Source organism: Ostrinia furnacalis, unplaced genomic scaffold (assembly GCF_004193835.3).
Source record: "Ostrinia furnacalis isolate ACB-3 unplaced genomic scaffold, ASM419383v2 OfSCF7604, whole genome shotgun sequence".
In the NCBI taxonomy this organism is placed as follows: domain Eukaryota; kingdom Metazoa; phylum Arthropoda; class Insecta; order Lepidoptera; family Crambidae; genus Ostrinia; species Ostrinia furnacalis.
The window spans coordinates 183,213-198,111 of record NW_021137843.1 but is presented as its reverse complement, the minus strand read 5'-3'; the positions used below and the strand labels follow the sequence as shown (position 1 = coordinate 198,111).

The 14,899-nt window shown below is 37.4% G+C and overlaps 4 protein-coding genes across 4 annotated transcripts; 2 read left to right on the top strand and 2 right to left on the bottom strand.

Moving 5' to 3' along the window:
• Positions 1-24: 24 nt before the first annotated feature.
• On the top strand, positions 25-2,478 carry LOC114365573 (uncharacterized). The gene is made up of 4 exons (XM_028322177.1): positions 25-295; positions 373-583; positions 881-1,096; positions 1,672-2,478. The coding sequence occupies exons 1-4, from the start codon at positions 179-181 to the stop codon at positions 1,884-1,886; spliced, it is 759 nt and encodes a 252-aa protein (XP_028177978.1). The 5' UTR covers positions 25-178; the 3' UTR covers positions 1,887-2,478.
• Positions 2,479-3,237: 759 nt separating this feature from the next.
• Positions 3,238-5,485, bottom strand: Mrm2 (Mitochondrial rRNA methyltransferase 2). The gene is made up of 3 exons (XM_028322178.1): positions 5,191-5,485; positions 4,880-5,081; positions 3,238-4,785 (listed from the first exon to the last, which is right to left on the bottom strand). Exons 1-3 carry the CDS (start codon positions 5,343-5,345, stop codon positions 4,393-4,395), a joined length of 750 nt encoding a protein of 249 aa, XP_028177979.1. The 5' UTR covers positions 5,346-5,485; the 3' UTR covers positions 3,238-4,392.
• A 375-nt stretch (positions 5,486-5,860) lies between these two features.
• Top3alpha (topoisomerase 3-alpha) lies at positions 5,861-13,756 on the top strand. Its single transcript, XM_028322261.1, has 15 exons — positions 5,861-6,185; positions 6,259-6,468; positions 6,543-6,795; positions 6,973-7,143; positions 7,415-7,590; positions 8,108-8,390; positions 8,907-9,118; positions 9,601-9,712; positions 10,736-10,965; positions 11,720-11,858; positions 11,956-12,119; positions 12,209-12,659; positions 12,791-13,052; positions 13,137-13,249; positions 13,425-13,756. Exons 1-15 carry the CDS (start codon positions 5,955-5,957, stop codon positions 13,556-13,558), a joined length of 3,141 nt encoding a protein of 1,046 aa, XP_028178062.1. The 5' UTR covers positions 5,861-5,954; the 3' UTR covers positions 13,559-13,756.
• A 156-nt stretch (positions 13,757-13,912) lies between these two features.
• Cby (beta catenin antagonist chibby) lies at positions 13,913-14,823 on the bottom strand. Its single transcript, XM_028322259.1, has 2 exons — positions 14,577-14,823; positions 13,913-14,317 (listed from the first exon to the last, which is right to left on the bottom strand). The coding sequence occupies exons 1-2, from the start codon at positions 14,758-14,760 to the stop codon at positions 14,103-14,105; spliced, it is 399 nt and encodes a 132-aa protein (XP_028178060.1). The 5' UTR covers positions 14,761-14,823; the 3' UTR covers positions 13,913-14,102.
• Between the last annotated feature and the right edge of the window lie 76 nt (positions 14,824-14,899).

Here is a 14,899-nt window from a genome sequence, read left to right as displayed (position 1 = left end):
GTACTTTTGAGTTGTTGAACTCGTCAGTAAAGACATGCGCGTAACGCACCTATCAGACAAAATCAATATTGAATATCATGCGCGCTAGGCCCGTTGCGAGCCAAGCGCAGTCACTCGCGGTATCCAAACAATGTTTTCATTTCCCTTTGGCAATGTCCTAGCAATATAAATAACACAAATGGTTGAAAGAACTAAGCAATGTAAGATATCACACGAAATGATGATTCGACTAAACAATTTTTTGTATGTTTTCAATTTACGCCAAGGCACAATTTTAATTGCCGTCCATCAGATCGTAAGTAACATCATCATCATATCAAAGCAAGTGTTCAAATCTTACATCGATCCTGATGTTTCATTGGATATTTTCAGGCAATGTCATCTTTTGTTCTCATAATATTATTAGTTGGCATATCTCATGTGGGTGAAATGCTATCAATGCTGCATGCTGACATGGAAGACGACGCTGAAAGCCGCGGTTTCTTCGAAGTGTCCTACGGTCAACAGCTCGTGTTCCACGAGGGAGACGTGATCAGCACTAACAATCAACGGAGATTTGCAAAGGCACAACATCTAGCATCGGGTATGTTATCTGTTATCTAATCGCTGCAGTGGCTTCAATAATATGGATTAGTGAATTGGACGTTGTTATAGTGAATTGATATAATGCATGAGATATGCTCAATGGAGAGAAAAATAATGTTTTCAGGGGCAATCAATCGTAATAATCGTAGTATACACGTTTGTTTGTAATTTCATTCAAAGCATTATCAAAAAACGAGGCGCGCAACATAGACCTATTCGTCGCGGATGACTTTACCTACTTTCATTCAACGCACTTTAAAACGCGTTGTTAGCATTCACTTGTTTTTATTTACAGTGACCGTGATATTTCTGTACACGAGCACGATCCTGACGTCAATTTACCTGATGTGCTGCATATCCTTGCTGCACGGCGCCGTGAAGTACAAGCGGGAGTATGTACTGCCGTGGATCATGGCGGCGTGTGTTGGCGTGGTTCTGCTGCTGGTGGCTATCGTAGTTGGTGACGGGTACCCATGCATCGTGAGCCTCTTCGGCGGGCACAAGCTTTATCGTGAGTGTTTACCCTCTCAAACTTCGTTGTATTCTAAATAAGTTGAGTGCTTGTTTCCGTTTAGTCAACTTACCGAAAAACGGTGGTATCCTCAAGTTGCATCTTGCCCTTGAGGCCTGAGAAATGACACCTTAATTTTATGCTACTTATTAAATCCAACTTTAGGTACTTACATAAATTAGGTAACAAACTCTTTTAAATCTGACACTTATACACGTTCCAGTGGTACCTAGTTAGGCAGGCTCTCTCGAGTTTGGAAGTTCCGGATTCGATTCTCAGGCAGGACGCACACAGTTTATAAAGCATAGTATTTCAACCTGATTGCCCGAAAACAAATATAGGTAATGTGCGCGTTTTACCCCTTGAAATTCAATTCAAATTCTTTATCGTGCGTACCTATTCCCTTCTATGGCTCATTGTCTGATGCATGGTTCTGTAAATCCTGTACTATCACGACCTACACAATAAAAGAACATGCATTAAGTTTCTCCCATCACTCACTTTAATCATGGATTATAAATTATCCATGGATCCATGCTATAATAGTCACTAATCGAAATTATCTTCAATTCCAGACTTATTCTGCGCTCTATTCGTGCTGACCTTCATCTACGCTATTTGCGCGGTCAGCAGCTTCGCGCTAGAGACGGGCGGCGGGCGGTGCCGGCGTACGCGCAGCGACGAGCGTGGCGAGCGCTTGCTACTGTTGGACCACGCAGCGCATTCCAGCCTACTGTCTGCGGCGCAGCTCACCAAGCTCTCACACGGCACTAGAACGCACTTCGTCTGAATGCTACGCTATGCTTCATGGTCAAGGCGAAGCGGTCGACTGCACCCCCCTATAACTGTTCGGATGAGGTCTTTTGAGAAAGATGTTGGTGTGGACAAGGCAGTGCCTCATGTATACGTAATGCGTTACACACAATTTCTGCTTCGATCTTGATTAGGCCAAATCTTATGGGGCCGGTTTGCGGGTCACGTGACTTTAATTTACAGTAAGAGTAGCTTTACTTTTTTTGGATGAATTGTTTATTATAAGTTTATGAGTAAGCCTACTATTCCGCGAGCGTTAATTTTAAAACTTTATAAGATGTAAAGTAAAATAACACCACCTGCCGCAAAGGGGATGCAGCTGTTGATAACTTCGCGCACTTGACCAACGTTTTTGTTCACATTTTTGTACACAGTACGCTACTCCATCGCCTTTACTTCAAACTACACGTTCAACGCTGTCGCTAGGTCATAGTTAAGCATAGTCAGACCCAAAACCTCATTGTCCTGAAAGCTAACCGCCTTTATTCATCTATTCATTGAACAAATTGAAAACTTATGAAGCTGTTACTTATTTTTACAAATGACATTGGGAACTTTTTGCCCCACTTTTCGAAAAGTAGCGGACACAAACGAAACCTATCACAGATGATACATACTAATATCCAATGAATTTCCGTGCATTTTTTTTCTCTCTTATATGGGAATATTGAGAAAATGAAGTTTTAATATTTTATTTTATTTTACATTTAGGTAACATTTTTGACGATCTCCGTGGCGGAGAGGCGCACACACCGGTTTTCAAGGTATGTTAGGCCAATCCTGAGGTCCCGGGTTCGATTCCCGGCCGGGACAATATTATAGAAAACGATCTTTTCACATTGTCTCTGGTTTGGGTGTGTTGTGGTTCGTCGTTCCCGATTTCCATAACACAAATGCCTTAGCTACTTATTTTGGGTTGGAATAATATATGAGATGTTGTCTAATATTAATTTATTCATATTATTTTATTTATATTTTTTATTTATTTATATTATTTTATTTACTTTTATTGGTTACCCTGCAATGCCAAACAACATAACATGTAAAAATATCAAATCATTATAGACAAATATATTTTCAACTTAGACTCGTCATATCTCAGAATTCCCATATCTCACAACATAGCGCTTTAAGTGAATATATCTACAAGTATAAAGCTTTGAAATAAAATACGTTTCATCTTTGTCCGCCGTGGGGCATATTCTCATATTAAAGTTCCCAATGTCCTTTAAAAGGGCTAATTCGTGATTTATAAGCATTTTCCGTCCGGTTAGTATCAGCGTGAAGGAAAAACAGATAGCTGCTGGTAACGATTTTATTATACACTAATGCAACATAATAATTCTCCTGGAGATATGTATTTGCAATGCAATAACTGAACCGAGATTTCATAATAATTATACAATATAGAAACGGCCTCTGAAGACATGTACATAAATTAAAGTTTTGATTTAAAACAAGAGTCAATTATCTAAATACTTGCGTACATCAATCAAAGTAAGTTTTTGTTAAATAATAAAACAATGGATAGTTTCATTTCACAATCTTTTGTCTTTCTGTGCTATTTTAGAATGAAGTCGTAATTAAGAACTTGACACGCAATTTGATTGTCATTTGTCAGAATTTATAATTAATTAGAATTTAATTACTTTAATAATTTATTATGGTTATTTAACATTTCAGCCAAAAAAGTGCATGTTGCTTCATGTTGATGCTATAATGGTTGTATAAATATTGCACAATCTGGACAAAACATTTGACTGTGATCATTTAATTACTTAATCTATGATTTAATAAAATATATCAAGGAAAGCAAATACTCATTAGGTTTCAGCAAGCTTAGGCTATTAGCAGATTGAATCATCAACACGAAAATCAGTATTTTTGACATTGTTTATGTAAAAAGTAGGTAAAAGCTAGTTTACAGGAGTACTGTAGTTTTATCTTTATGCTTTCTCATAATAATAATTGTCAAATTAAGAAAGGAAAAGTATTATTTAAAACGCAATTTTGGGAAAATGTGAACATAATTATTTGTTGTGATATTATTGTTTAATGTGACTCTAAAGAGACATACATGTTATGCCAAATATGTATATTTTATTGTAAATATTAAAGTACAAATCTTACATTATTGTTCAACAAGTGAAATATGGCAATGATTGTTAATTTGGATATTATGTATTTTACATATTATTTTAGTTACAATGGCTACATTATTATGCTATTGTTCTTGTTTTAAGTATAACATTAAAATGCTTACATATGCTATCAAAATAAAAAATATGTAATATTTTATATCTAAATCTTTTACTCATTTTCCTTTTCCTATTTTCTTAATAAAGCATGTCCTACTTAAAATATCTATAGATTACAATAACAATAGAACATATTCTATTTTCCTTCTATAAAAATCTGCAATCACAATTATTTATTAGTAATTCTGGAAGACCTTGTCTATTATTTATGCATAAACAACAAACTTAACCCCACCGACCACTCTCCAAAGGTCTTTGTATCCCTTTGAAACCTCTTGCTAAAATAAATTTTTCGGATGACTCAGATCTACTTGCTTTTGGTTTGAGTATTTTGATGCTCTTATAAAACCTTTCTAAGTCCATTTCTAATATAGGAACTTCCTTTCCATCCCAGACTTTAAAGAGCAAATTGCCATCAATTTTTGTCACTAATGCTGCAAATCTTATGGCCATGTAGCATAGTCCAATAATTCTGTCTTTGTCCAGTTCTCTGACCCCAGTAGCACTGGGTGCCATATCTGAGAGAACAACATCCACTTTCTTGCCTCCAAGTAATTCTACTACTCTGTCATGAGCACCTATTGTAGAGAAGTCCATGTTGCTCAAGATAGTTGCTCCCTGCAAATAGATTTTAATTGCAAATAAATGAATTTTAAATTGGTAACATAATCTATAAGGACAAATAAAATTAAATAGTTGTTAGTGTAGTTACCTCAATAGGAAATATTTGTAACTTGTCAATAGCCAACACAGATCCTCTTGGTTTTTTTGGTTCAGCACCGTCAGCATTAGTTTTTTGTACAGCAACTTGGGTCCATGAGCCTGGAGCAGCACCAAGATCCACCACAGTCAGCCCAGGTGTGAGAATATTGGTTTTTTCGTTCATTTCCAATAGTTTAAACGCACTCCGACATCTAAAATGAACATAGTAAATGAATTTAAATAAGGAAGTTTAAAAATATATCTTAATTACTAGATAGTTATGGCTATAGCCATAACAAGTTAAGTGATTAAGTTACGTACCTGTAGTTATAGATTTTAGCTTTTTCCACGTAGGGGTCAGCTTTTTGACGACATAACCATTGTTGTGAACTTTTCAGTCTCTTCAAACACTTGACTAGGAAACACATTCTTGCAAAATTGAATGTTTTGCTCTCAAGAAAATGTCTCGATAACATCTTAATACTTAAAAAATGAAGCCTTTATCTACGTAAGAGTCCTTTTTTACATATTTCTTCTGTGACTCTCTAATTTAAAGCTTAAAGTTAATTTAAATTTAAGCTTTACAAAATAAAAATGTATCCCTCACAGTTCACGAAATTTTTTGACAATTTTTTTTTTTTCTAACAGGTTTAACGGCTTCGGAAAGTATCCTTACGGCCAGTTTTTTTGACAATCATATGGTTTTAACAGTTTTAATTTTAATATTTTTTTTTTAATAGTAGTTTCACGGCTTTGGTTAAAGATCCATTTTAATGACTTATCCACAGAATAAGATGCATGCCATGCCGATACCTGCCGATACCTAAATGAAATGCCATTAGCCATTCACATCGTGATAGTGCGATTCTTCTTCTTCTTCTTCTGTGTGGCCTCGGTATTAATAATTTTCAACTCGAATATTAGGCGGCCAAGCCGCAACAAAAAAAAAAGAAAAAACAAAATGTCAATGTCATTCATTTGCAAAAAAAGTTGTTGTGTTTGTTTTCTTTTGGCGGTATTTTATTTACGAAATAAATTCATTATATGGAGTAAACAAAAAGGAAATTAATTTACTTTTAAAGTATATGTTATACAAAACAATCAAATCAAAGGATATTCCCCTTCAAGACATGAAAATTTTCGTGCGTTCGGCGCATAACCTAAAAGAGAGATTACGATTTTGTAATTATTACAGTAGCCAGCTTTTAATTAGTAAACGCGAAAAGTCTGATACCATGAAATATTTAAATGTTGCTGAAAAAAATGATGCAGCTAAAAACATTGCATTACATCTATCCCGAGGAACTTCGCGACGGGTACGTAAAATTTAAACAAACCTAAAAATTTACTACTAACTAAATATGGTCTATTAATACTTTACAATTTCAGCGAGAGGGGCTTTCCCAATACAACAAGATCTATGAATTTGAAGCGGATGTTAGGGGTCAAAAGTGCCAAATGGTGATGACATCAGTTTCAGGTCATCTTCTAGCTTTAGAATTTGTTGGTGCATACAAAAATTGGCAATCTTGTAATCCCCTGACTTTGTTTGATGCACCGGTATTTAAATACTGTCCAGAAAATTATGAAAAAATTAAGGTAAACTCTATTTTGTTGTACTTATTCTTGGCTAAGTCTTTCTTATCTTATTGTATCTAGTTTTTATATTTCAGAGAACTTTAGAAAGAGAAATCAAAAGCTGCCAAGGTCTCATAATATGGACAGATTGTGACAGAGAAGGTGAAAATATAGGTTTTGAGATAATTCAAGTTTGTACAGCAGCTAAGCAGAACATACAGGTGTTCCGGGCAAAATTCTCTGAAATCACTGCAGTATCAGTGCGTAGAGCTTTGCATAACCTAGAGCAACCAAATAAGAATGTCAGCGATGCAGTTGATGTAAGACAAGAGCTGGACTTAAGGATAGGTAAGGCATTGTTTTTGACATTTTGGCCTGTGAGAGAATTCCTTATTAAGTTTGCCTTTCGTACCATATCATTTGCCTTTTTATAGCATTTCAGTGTCTCCTCTCCACTCATCCTTAGGACAATATACATACACAGGTGTCAATACAATAATTAAAACCTATTACAAACTATTCCAGGTGCTGCATTTACAAGGTTCCAGACACTAAGGCTTCAAAAAGTCTTCCCCAGTAAGTTGGCAGAGAGCCTAGTGAGCTATGGCTCCTGTCAGTTTCCAACACTAGGCTTTGTGGTTGAGAGGTACATAGCTGTTGAGAACTTTGTTGTAGAACCATTCTGGAAAATTAAAGGTGAGACTTACATACTGTCTGTGAGAGAAAACAAAAAGTTAAAAAAAAGAATTGTGGTTACAGAAATTTCTCCTATCATGTTTATTCATTTTCAGTTGTCTCTTTTCATTCTCTACATTTTATATAGCTGCATCAGTTTTATTTTATTTATTTGGTTCACCAACAGTTAATTTCTTCAATACTATCATACATCTTGACAAGTGGGTACAAGTTCAGTTGGTGGAACCTTGGATTTTTTTTGTGGTTAATGTAATTTCTTATTAACTTACAGTGAATCACACAATGAATAATTTGAGTGTAGATTTTGCATGGGATAGAATACGGCTCTTCGACAGAGATGCTTGTCAAGTTTTACATGACATCTGCTTGGAGAACCCTCAAGCTAAAGTGTGTGATGTCAAAACTAAACCAAAGTCCAAGTGGAGACCTCTACCTCTAGATACAGTTGTAAGTATCCCCACTATATTCTTAAAATTAGTAATTGCTAAATTGTATAAAAAATATTAGTGTAACTAAGTTACCCTTCATGTCTAATGAATAAGCCTAGGCGCAGACCATCGATTTTTCGTCGGCCGATAGTTTCGTCGGGCAGTTGATCAGTATGGGCATTTATGGAAGTGTGCACATTACACAAATTTGATTTTGCCGATTCTTCATACAATTTAAAATCGGGCACAACTATCGGCCAACTAAAAATCGGTGGTCTGCGCCTAGTCTAAGCGTAGGAGACACGCGACAGCGACAGCTCGGCGACTAGACGCAACGACAGGCTGCTTTCATACATTTTCGACGCCGTGACTGACGCTAAGTGTGCGAAGCTTTGAACACAAAATAATATGTATATGAAATTGTCTGCCGCAGCCTGTTTTCGCGTCTAGTCCCCGCGTCTGTCTCCTACACTATAACAAGATTTTTGTTTGTACCTTCAACATGCTTGATCATAAAAATTTTACTTATATTGTAGGAACTAGAAAAACTAGCATCAAGGAAGCTAAAAATAAACGCTAAAGAGACCATGCGTCTCGCCGAAAAACTATACACCCAAGGTTTGATCAGCTACCCGCGTACAGAGACCAATGAGTTCCCGAAAGAGATGAACCTCGGACAACTGGTGACACAGCAAGTTGGGGACCCGCAGTGGGGAGCGTTCGCGCAGGGCATCATGGATAGTGGAGGGCCCACGCCGCGTCAAGGCAACAAGAGCGATAAGGCCCATCCGCCTATACACCCTACTAAGTATATTAACAGTAAGATTTATTTTCAAGTTAGGTACATTTACTTTTGTTTCCTTAGATTTTGTAGTAAAAACCTTGGATAGGACTAGGGGGAGTGCAATGAGTCATTCAATTTTGAACTAGGTCAATTTTTATTAGGTAATTTAATCAAAATTCAGTATGTCTGGCTCCAAATTTTTACTGTTGACAATCACATACTTTACCTGGCCACCTGGATTTTTATTTTACTGTCTAGGTCCATTGTAGAAATGTAATATCTCCACTCATAATTTCATGAGTTCTAGAATAATATCAACAACATTTTTCGCTTATAAAGGTAAAAAACATGACTTTTCATTCAGTCATAACTTTTTACTGACAGGATACTTTTGATTGCGGTTTACTTAGTTATAATGAATCAGTATTTAGTAGACTATTTTATTACATAGTTCTCGTTAGTGGTGGACATTTGGGCCAAACTCCATACAATTTTGGTCTTTGTCTTTTCCTAAATTCCGTCCTTGATGAAAGGTTGTTAAAACTTTTTAGGTTTATCCGGCAACGAGCAACGCCTCTACGAGTTCATAGTCCGTTCGTTCCTCGCGTGCTGCTCCAAGGACGCCCAAGGCCAGGAGACCACGGTTACTATAGACGTGGCCAGCGAGCGCTTCGCGGCCAGTGGGCTCATGATCACGGCCAGGAATTATCTGGAAGTCTACCCGTACGATAAGTGGTCGTCTAAGGAAATACACGTGTATCAGGTGAGTAAAACTAATATAAGCGCTAGAATGTGCATCTGTCATAGAATACATAAGATGTCCAAGGCCAAGAGTCCACGGTGGTCATAGACGTGGCGGGCGAGCGGTTCGCGGCCAGCGGGCTCATGATCACGGCCAGGAATCTGAGAAACCAGCTATCAAAGAAACCACCAAAAGAGTACATGCCAGGGAGTAGGTAACTTTCTGTAAATCTAGACTACTTATTGTTTCTAAATCATCACCACCATTTAACTGTCGACATCGGATTTTTGAAAAGCACTAAAGAGTGGAGCAATATCTTTGCACTTTTCTTCTCATAACATCTAGATTTGTTTTCCGCTTGATCTGCTTTGTGCATGTTACGCCGTCGATGTCGATGAATTATTATGTCAGACATCTAGGGCGACACTAATTTTTTGCTGGTGTCATGTATAATTCATCAGTCGCCTCAGTCTTTAGAGAGAAGTAATTAGTTTTTCTTTTAGGCAGGCGAAACATTCAACCCTACCAGTATAGACTTGGTAGATGGAAGCACAAGTCCGCCGAATCTCTTGACTGAAGCTGATCTTATCGCGCTAATGGAAAAACATGGAATTGGTATATATGTCGCAGTCGGATTGTATAATCCGCCGTTTTACATTACCACTAGGCATTTTACATTACAGCTCTGTTTTGTAATACGGCGGTTCAACGTTTAGGCGGATTGTCATTGCGATACGTTCTTCAATACGGCGGCCCACGTTTAGCCGCATCGTACTACTATAGATTGTAGGGTGACCATACTTACAAAATAAAACAATGTTTAATGAAAATAAATTTTAATAAGACAGATTTTAAGAATTATTACCTTCGTTACTGTATACTAAATAATATATTTGGCTTCAGTATTTTTTTTACTTATTTATAAATCACAAGGGATAGCCATCTAAAAAAAAGTAACTCAAAACAATTAGACTTTTCTAAACATTTTAAGAATTAATTAGATATTTGGCTTTAGTCTTTTTTAGTCATTAAAAATGATCAAAGGGAACAGGTAACTCAAAACTATAAAGTTTTAGTCATTTTTTCTGGGTTATTTTTCTTTAAGATAAAATTATCTTCACCGGCCACAGCCATGATTTCATATTTTTACACTAATAATATTGTGTAGGATTCCGCCGAACACCAGAATCCATAGCCACTTTGTCCGGCAGCGCCACGGTATTGAAAATAGGAACTAAAAACTGTCAAAGCGGCGGGTAATGACACGCTGTTTTACATTACGGCTAGCTGTATTGAAGAACGGTTGACGCCGAATACATTCCGGCGGATTTTCATTCAGCCGTATTCAATCCGGCTAAACGTTAATCCGTCGTATTACAAAACAGAGCTGTAATGCAAAATGCCTAGCTGTAATGTAAAACGGCGGATTATACAATCTGACTGCGACATGTAAATCACTATTTTTATAGTTTGTGTTTATGATTTCGGAATGCGAGGTGCTTTAGTGTCACGTGATTTGAGAAAGACCACGCCCACTCTACGTTATGTCTGGGGTTTCTGGCATAATTCGCGAACTTATTGTCTTACATTATTCTCGCCTTACAATTTCCACTGTCTTGTCACCTTTCAATCTTTCAGGAACCGACGCAACCCACGCAGAACATATAGAAACAATAAAGAACAGGTCTTATGTGGCACTGGCGGACGCTATACATTTCGTTCCCGGCCTGTTGGGCATGGGCTTAGTAGAAGGCTACGACGCGATGGGGCTCACGATCTCCAAGCCACACCTGCGGGCGCAGTTGGAGGCCGATTTGAAGGCTATCAGCGAAGGGAGGAAGAATCCGCAGATAGTGCTAGCTGAACAGGTAACTAACATTTTCATAATAAAGGCCATTCCCACTCTACTCGTGGATAACATAAAAACTCCTTGTTGGGGCATAAGGCCTCCCCAATTCGTCTAGCCAGGATGGGATGGAATAAATCAAAATTAGAGAGGATTATGTTTCTGCAGAGGAGACTAAGGCCCGTTTTCACCATGAATCCCCAATTTTTAGAGGAGAAGAGAGATGTGTCGGGCGACTCTTTTTTCTATGTAGAATTTGACAGCGGCAGCGGCGGCGCGGACAGCAATAGACGGACTTCTAAACCGGGCCTAATACCTAAATAATACCAATAACTAAATTAAGTAACACTAAATTTCTTTGCAAGATCAGGGTCACTGTTGTTGAATAACTCTTTTTTTCAGGGTTCGAGGATATATATCAAGGGATATATATCAAGATGTTTTGATGATATATATCAACTTTTAAAATTTGTTACTGTATTTGTACTTTTTGACATAAGATTTTTATTTTTTTAGGTGATTTGGCCGTATTTCAAAGATATTTTATGTTTTTGCTTTATTTATTTGATTTTAAGTTTTAAAAACATTAAAAACATGTTTATGTAACACATATGCAATAGTATTCATGAATAATGCAATAAAATAATACTATGGCTTTCATACAAAATTGATATATATCAAAGTTGATATATATCGGATATATATCATAAATATCCGATATTTTGATATTTATAATAAATATCGGATATTTTCGAACCCTGCTTTTTTTATTTTAGGTAGCAAAATACAAAGAGGTGTATTTGACCGTGACGGCGGAAGCGAATAAGATCGACAGCGCGTTGGCTGAAAGATTTAGCGAAAGGCCTAATGAATACACTCCTAGCACTGAGAACTTGCCTGTTCAGATGCCCTCAGGTAAGAAAACATAACATTCCTTCTGATTCATGTTCTATGATTGGGTTTATATTGACTAGATGTAATTAAAACCATGGTTTTATGGATTTTGTTACAGTTCTGAAATGTCCTAAATGCGGGACAGACATGGTGGTGAGACAGAAAAAGAATAACCCTGAAGAATTGTACATAGGTTGCTTGTCTTATCCACAATGTAAAAATGCAGTGTGGCTCCCGTCGATTGTAAAGACATTGCAAGTTTTACCGGACTCATGCCCCACAGTAAGTAGCACTACTTACCTATTTTATTTAAATAGCTTTATGGCTTGTAACTTTTGGAATCTTATTTATAAAGTTATGTTCTATTTCAGTGTGGGCCAAATTACAAGAAAGTTATATTCGAATGGAGAAATAATTCGATAAGTCACTTATACCCGCCTCCTTACACTACCTGTATCGGAGGCTGTGATACGTCTTTTCTAGAATTACTCAAAATCAATCTTTCTAGTGTCCGACGAGTGCCTGAAAGTCGTCCGCAGACGGTTACCACCAACCCTACTAGACCAAATAATAGTATATTCGGAGGAACTAGCAACACGGTTAACGTTATGCCTGCTAGAACAACTCAAAACCGACCCAGTAATCCAACAAGGAGTTTTGTACCTCCTCCTCCTGCGAATACAGTTCAAAATCCGACGAACAACACCCGGATGCCGGTCCTTAGAAGTAACAGCAACGCAAATGCAGATGACAACAATGTGATGTGTGGGTGTAATCAAACTGCAATCTTGTTAACTGTCCGAAAGCAAACTGCTAATTTCGGTGAGGATCATAAATATTACATCTTAACAACCCAAAAAGTCACAATGAAAAATATTTTCCTATGATTTTGAACTTTTGTATCATACCCTCAAAGTTCAAAATCAACTGAAAAGCGTTATTTTTCATTTCAGGAAAGAAATTTTACAAATGCGCTAAGGGCAAAGAAAATGGCGGTTGCGATTTCTTCTTATGGGCGCCCGAATCGGCTGACGGTGGTGGGCAAACGCATTTTGACACACCGCCTCAGTCGAGTAACTCGTGGGGCAATTCCACCGCCGCTCCTAGCAGCAACAACACTACTAGGGGCTGGGGTATAACACCTAGCTTTTCTAGGGACGACTTTCAGGGGAACGACGATAATGTTATGTGTAACTGCGGTGTGCCATGTAAAAAGTAAGCATTTTCGCTTCACAACCTGTGTGTCTTTCAGCCCTTTTTAATTGAAAACGACTAATTACATCTTTGCTTCGCTTTCAGAGTCACGGTCCACAAAGAAGGTCCGAATAAAGGCCGCCCGTTTTACGGCTGTCCGAAGGAATACAACGCTCGTTGTAATTTCTTTCAATGGGCAGATGATGGCGGTAGCACAGGTAAACAATTACTGCCTACATTTTATTTACTTCCATCATTGACTACAACTTTATTAGCCTGAGATGTAGTGAAATCAAGACACGAAAATGTTCTAAATTAATTTTGAACCTTAAACTAAAGATATAAATCTCAAAATGCATTGGGGTAGTTAGCTGTACGTTATATTCTCTTTAGTTACAGAATGGGGTAGCGCGAACACTAGCAGAGGCCGAGGTCGCGGTCAGAGCGCCTCCCGCGGCCGCCGCTGCGGACTGTGCCGTCAGGAAGGTCACGTCAGAAGTCGCTGTCCCAACCTTAACACGGATTAACTGCTAGTTATTAGGACAAATGCTTCCCAACTAGGGTTAAGACACCCTTAGGTGTAGTCAGGACAAAAGAGTCTCAGTGTCAAAAGGATGTGGAAAGTTGCTGTAAGATATAATGAAATTTGTAAGATATAGGAGAACACTAGTTCGCATTTTCTACTTTCTTGCGCTAAGTAATATTGTTTATAATATGTGAATAATAATAAGTAATCTGCAAGACAGATAAGTGATATTAATTTTAAGTTGTTGAAATAAAATTGTCAAAATGTTTACAACTCTAGTTTTATTTACAATAACTTATTATAAAGAATGATCATGCTATAACAACTGCTCATACCTATGTATCATTTATATCAAACTCTTGAAAAGATATAGTTAATAACGTCTCCGCAGCGAAAATAGATGGGACGAGATTACAATATGGGAAGTACAATTAGGTCATTCTATATTTCTCCACTTACGAGATTGTTCTAGTAATGTGAACGCACGCACGTTTCGAAATCGATTGGCTTCATAATAATTATGTACTTATCTAAATATCTACCTACTACCACTTTTGTTTTTTATTCTTCGTTTTTAATGAGCCTACGCTCTGTGCGCGCTGTATCTCAGCGTGTTGTTCAGCTTCTACCGTTTTGTCGGTCATCATGTCCAAAAGTATCTCAAACTTTAGCCGCAACATATTGTTCTCCTCTTCAAGCCTCTCTAGTTCCTTTTTTAACCGCAGGTTTTCTTTGTGCGCTGCACCAGCTTTTCCTGACGCTGTGAATAATAAAAAATATGATGATGATGTAATATATCTGCGAGTTCTAACTTGGTCCTTGATACTAAAAAAATATATTTAATTTTCTTTACTAACGCAAGACGTTGGCTAAAAACCGACATGTTCCTAATTACCTACCAAAATACAGCTTAGTTAGGTTCAAAAAATAATAATTATGGGTACGTCATCATCATCATCATCTCGGCCATAGGACGTCCACTGCTGAACATAGGCCTCCCCCAATGGGTACGTATTTACCTGGAATCCATTGACCATCTTCAAACGATACCTCGAAATCTCCCAATTTTAGGGATAACTGCCCCAAATCGAGCGACAACTCCTTCGATGCGTAATCGCTCCCAAACTCGTTTTTTATCACAGAAGTGTCTTGTTTTCGAACTGGTATACTTTTAGCTGAGAATTTGTTGCTAAACAGAGGCATTTTTACTGTCCGTAAACCGTAAACAAATAAAAATGTAAATAAGTCGACGTCAAAACAAACGGTTGCCATAGCAACCGTCTATAGTCTATACCAACTGATATATATAGTTCCAACGTTTGTAGTTTTTTTTTTACTTGCA

What these genes read in the sequence shown, in the direction of transcription:
- LOC114365573 (XM_028322177.1), top strand. Translation starts at nt 179, where the DNA reads ATGGTTGAAAGAACTAAGCAATGTAAGATATCACACGAAATGATGATT. An exon ending in TAATTGCCGTCCATCAGATC is followed by an intron (nt 296 to 372) that starts GTAAGTAACATC and finishes GGATATTTTCAG; the next exon opens with GCAATGTCATCTTTTGTTCT. An exon ending in CGGCGGGCACAAGCTTTATC is followed by an intron (nt 1,097 to 1,671) that starts GTGAGTGTTTAC and finishes CTTCAATTCCAG; the next exon opens with ACTTATTCTGCGCTCTATTC.
- Cby (XM_028322259.1), bottom strand. Translation starts at nt 14,760, where the DNA reads ATGCCTCTGTTTAGCAACAAATTCTCAGCTAAAAGTATACCAGTTCGA. An exon ending in AGATGGTCAATGGATTCCAG is followed by an intron (nt 14,318 to 14,576) that starts GTAAATACGTAC and finishes TATTATTCACAG; the next exon opens with CGTCAGGAAAAGCTGGTGCA.
- Top3alpha (XM_028322261.1), top strand. Translation starts at nt 5,955, where the DNA reads ATGTTATACAAAACAATCAAATCAAAGGATATTCCCCTTCAAGACATG. An exon ending in AATGGAAAAACATGGAATTG is followed by an intron (nt 9,713 to 10,735) that starts GTATATATGTCG and finishes TCAATCTTTCAG; the next exon opens with GAACCGACGCAACCCACGCA. An exon ending in GCCTGTTCAGATGCCCTCAG is followed by an intron (nt 11,859 to 11,955) that starts GTAAGAAAACAT and finishes ATTTTGTTACAG; the next exon opens with TTCTGAAATGTCCTAAATGC.
- Mrm2 (XM_028322178.1), bottom strand. Translation starts at nt 5,345, where the DNA reads ATGTTATCGAGACATTTTCTTGAGAGCAAAACATTCAATTTTGCAAGA. An exon ending in GCTAAAATCTATAACTACAG is followed by an intron (nt 5,082 to 5,190) that starts GTACGTAACTTA and finishes TGTTCATTTTAG; the next exon opens with ATGTCGGAGTGCGTTTAAAC. An exon ending in TACAAATATTTCCTATTGAG is followed by an intron (nt 4,786 to 4,879) that starts GTAACTACACTA and finishes ATCTATTTGCAG; the next exon opens with GGAGCAACTATCTTGAGCAA.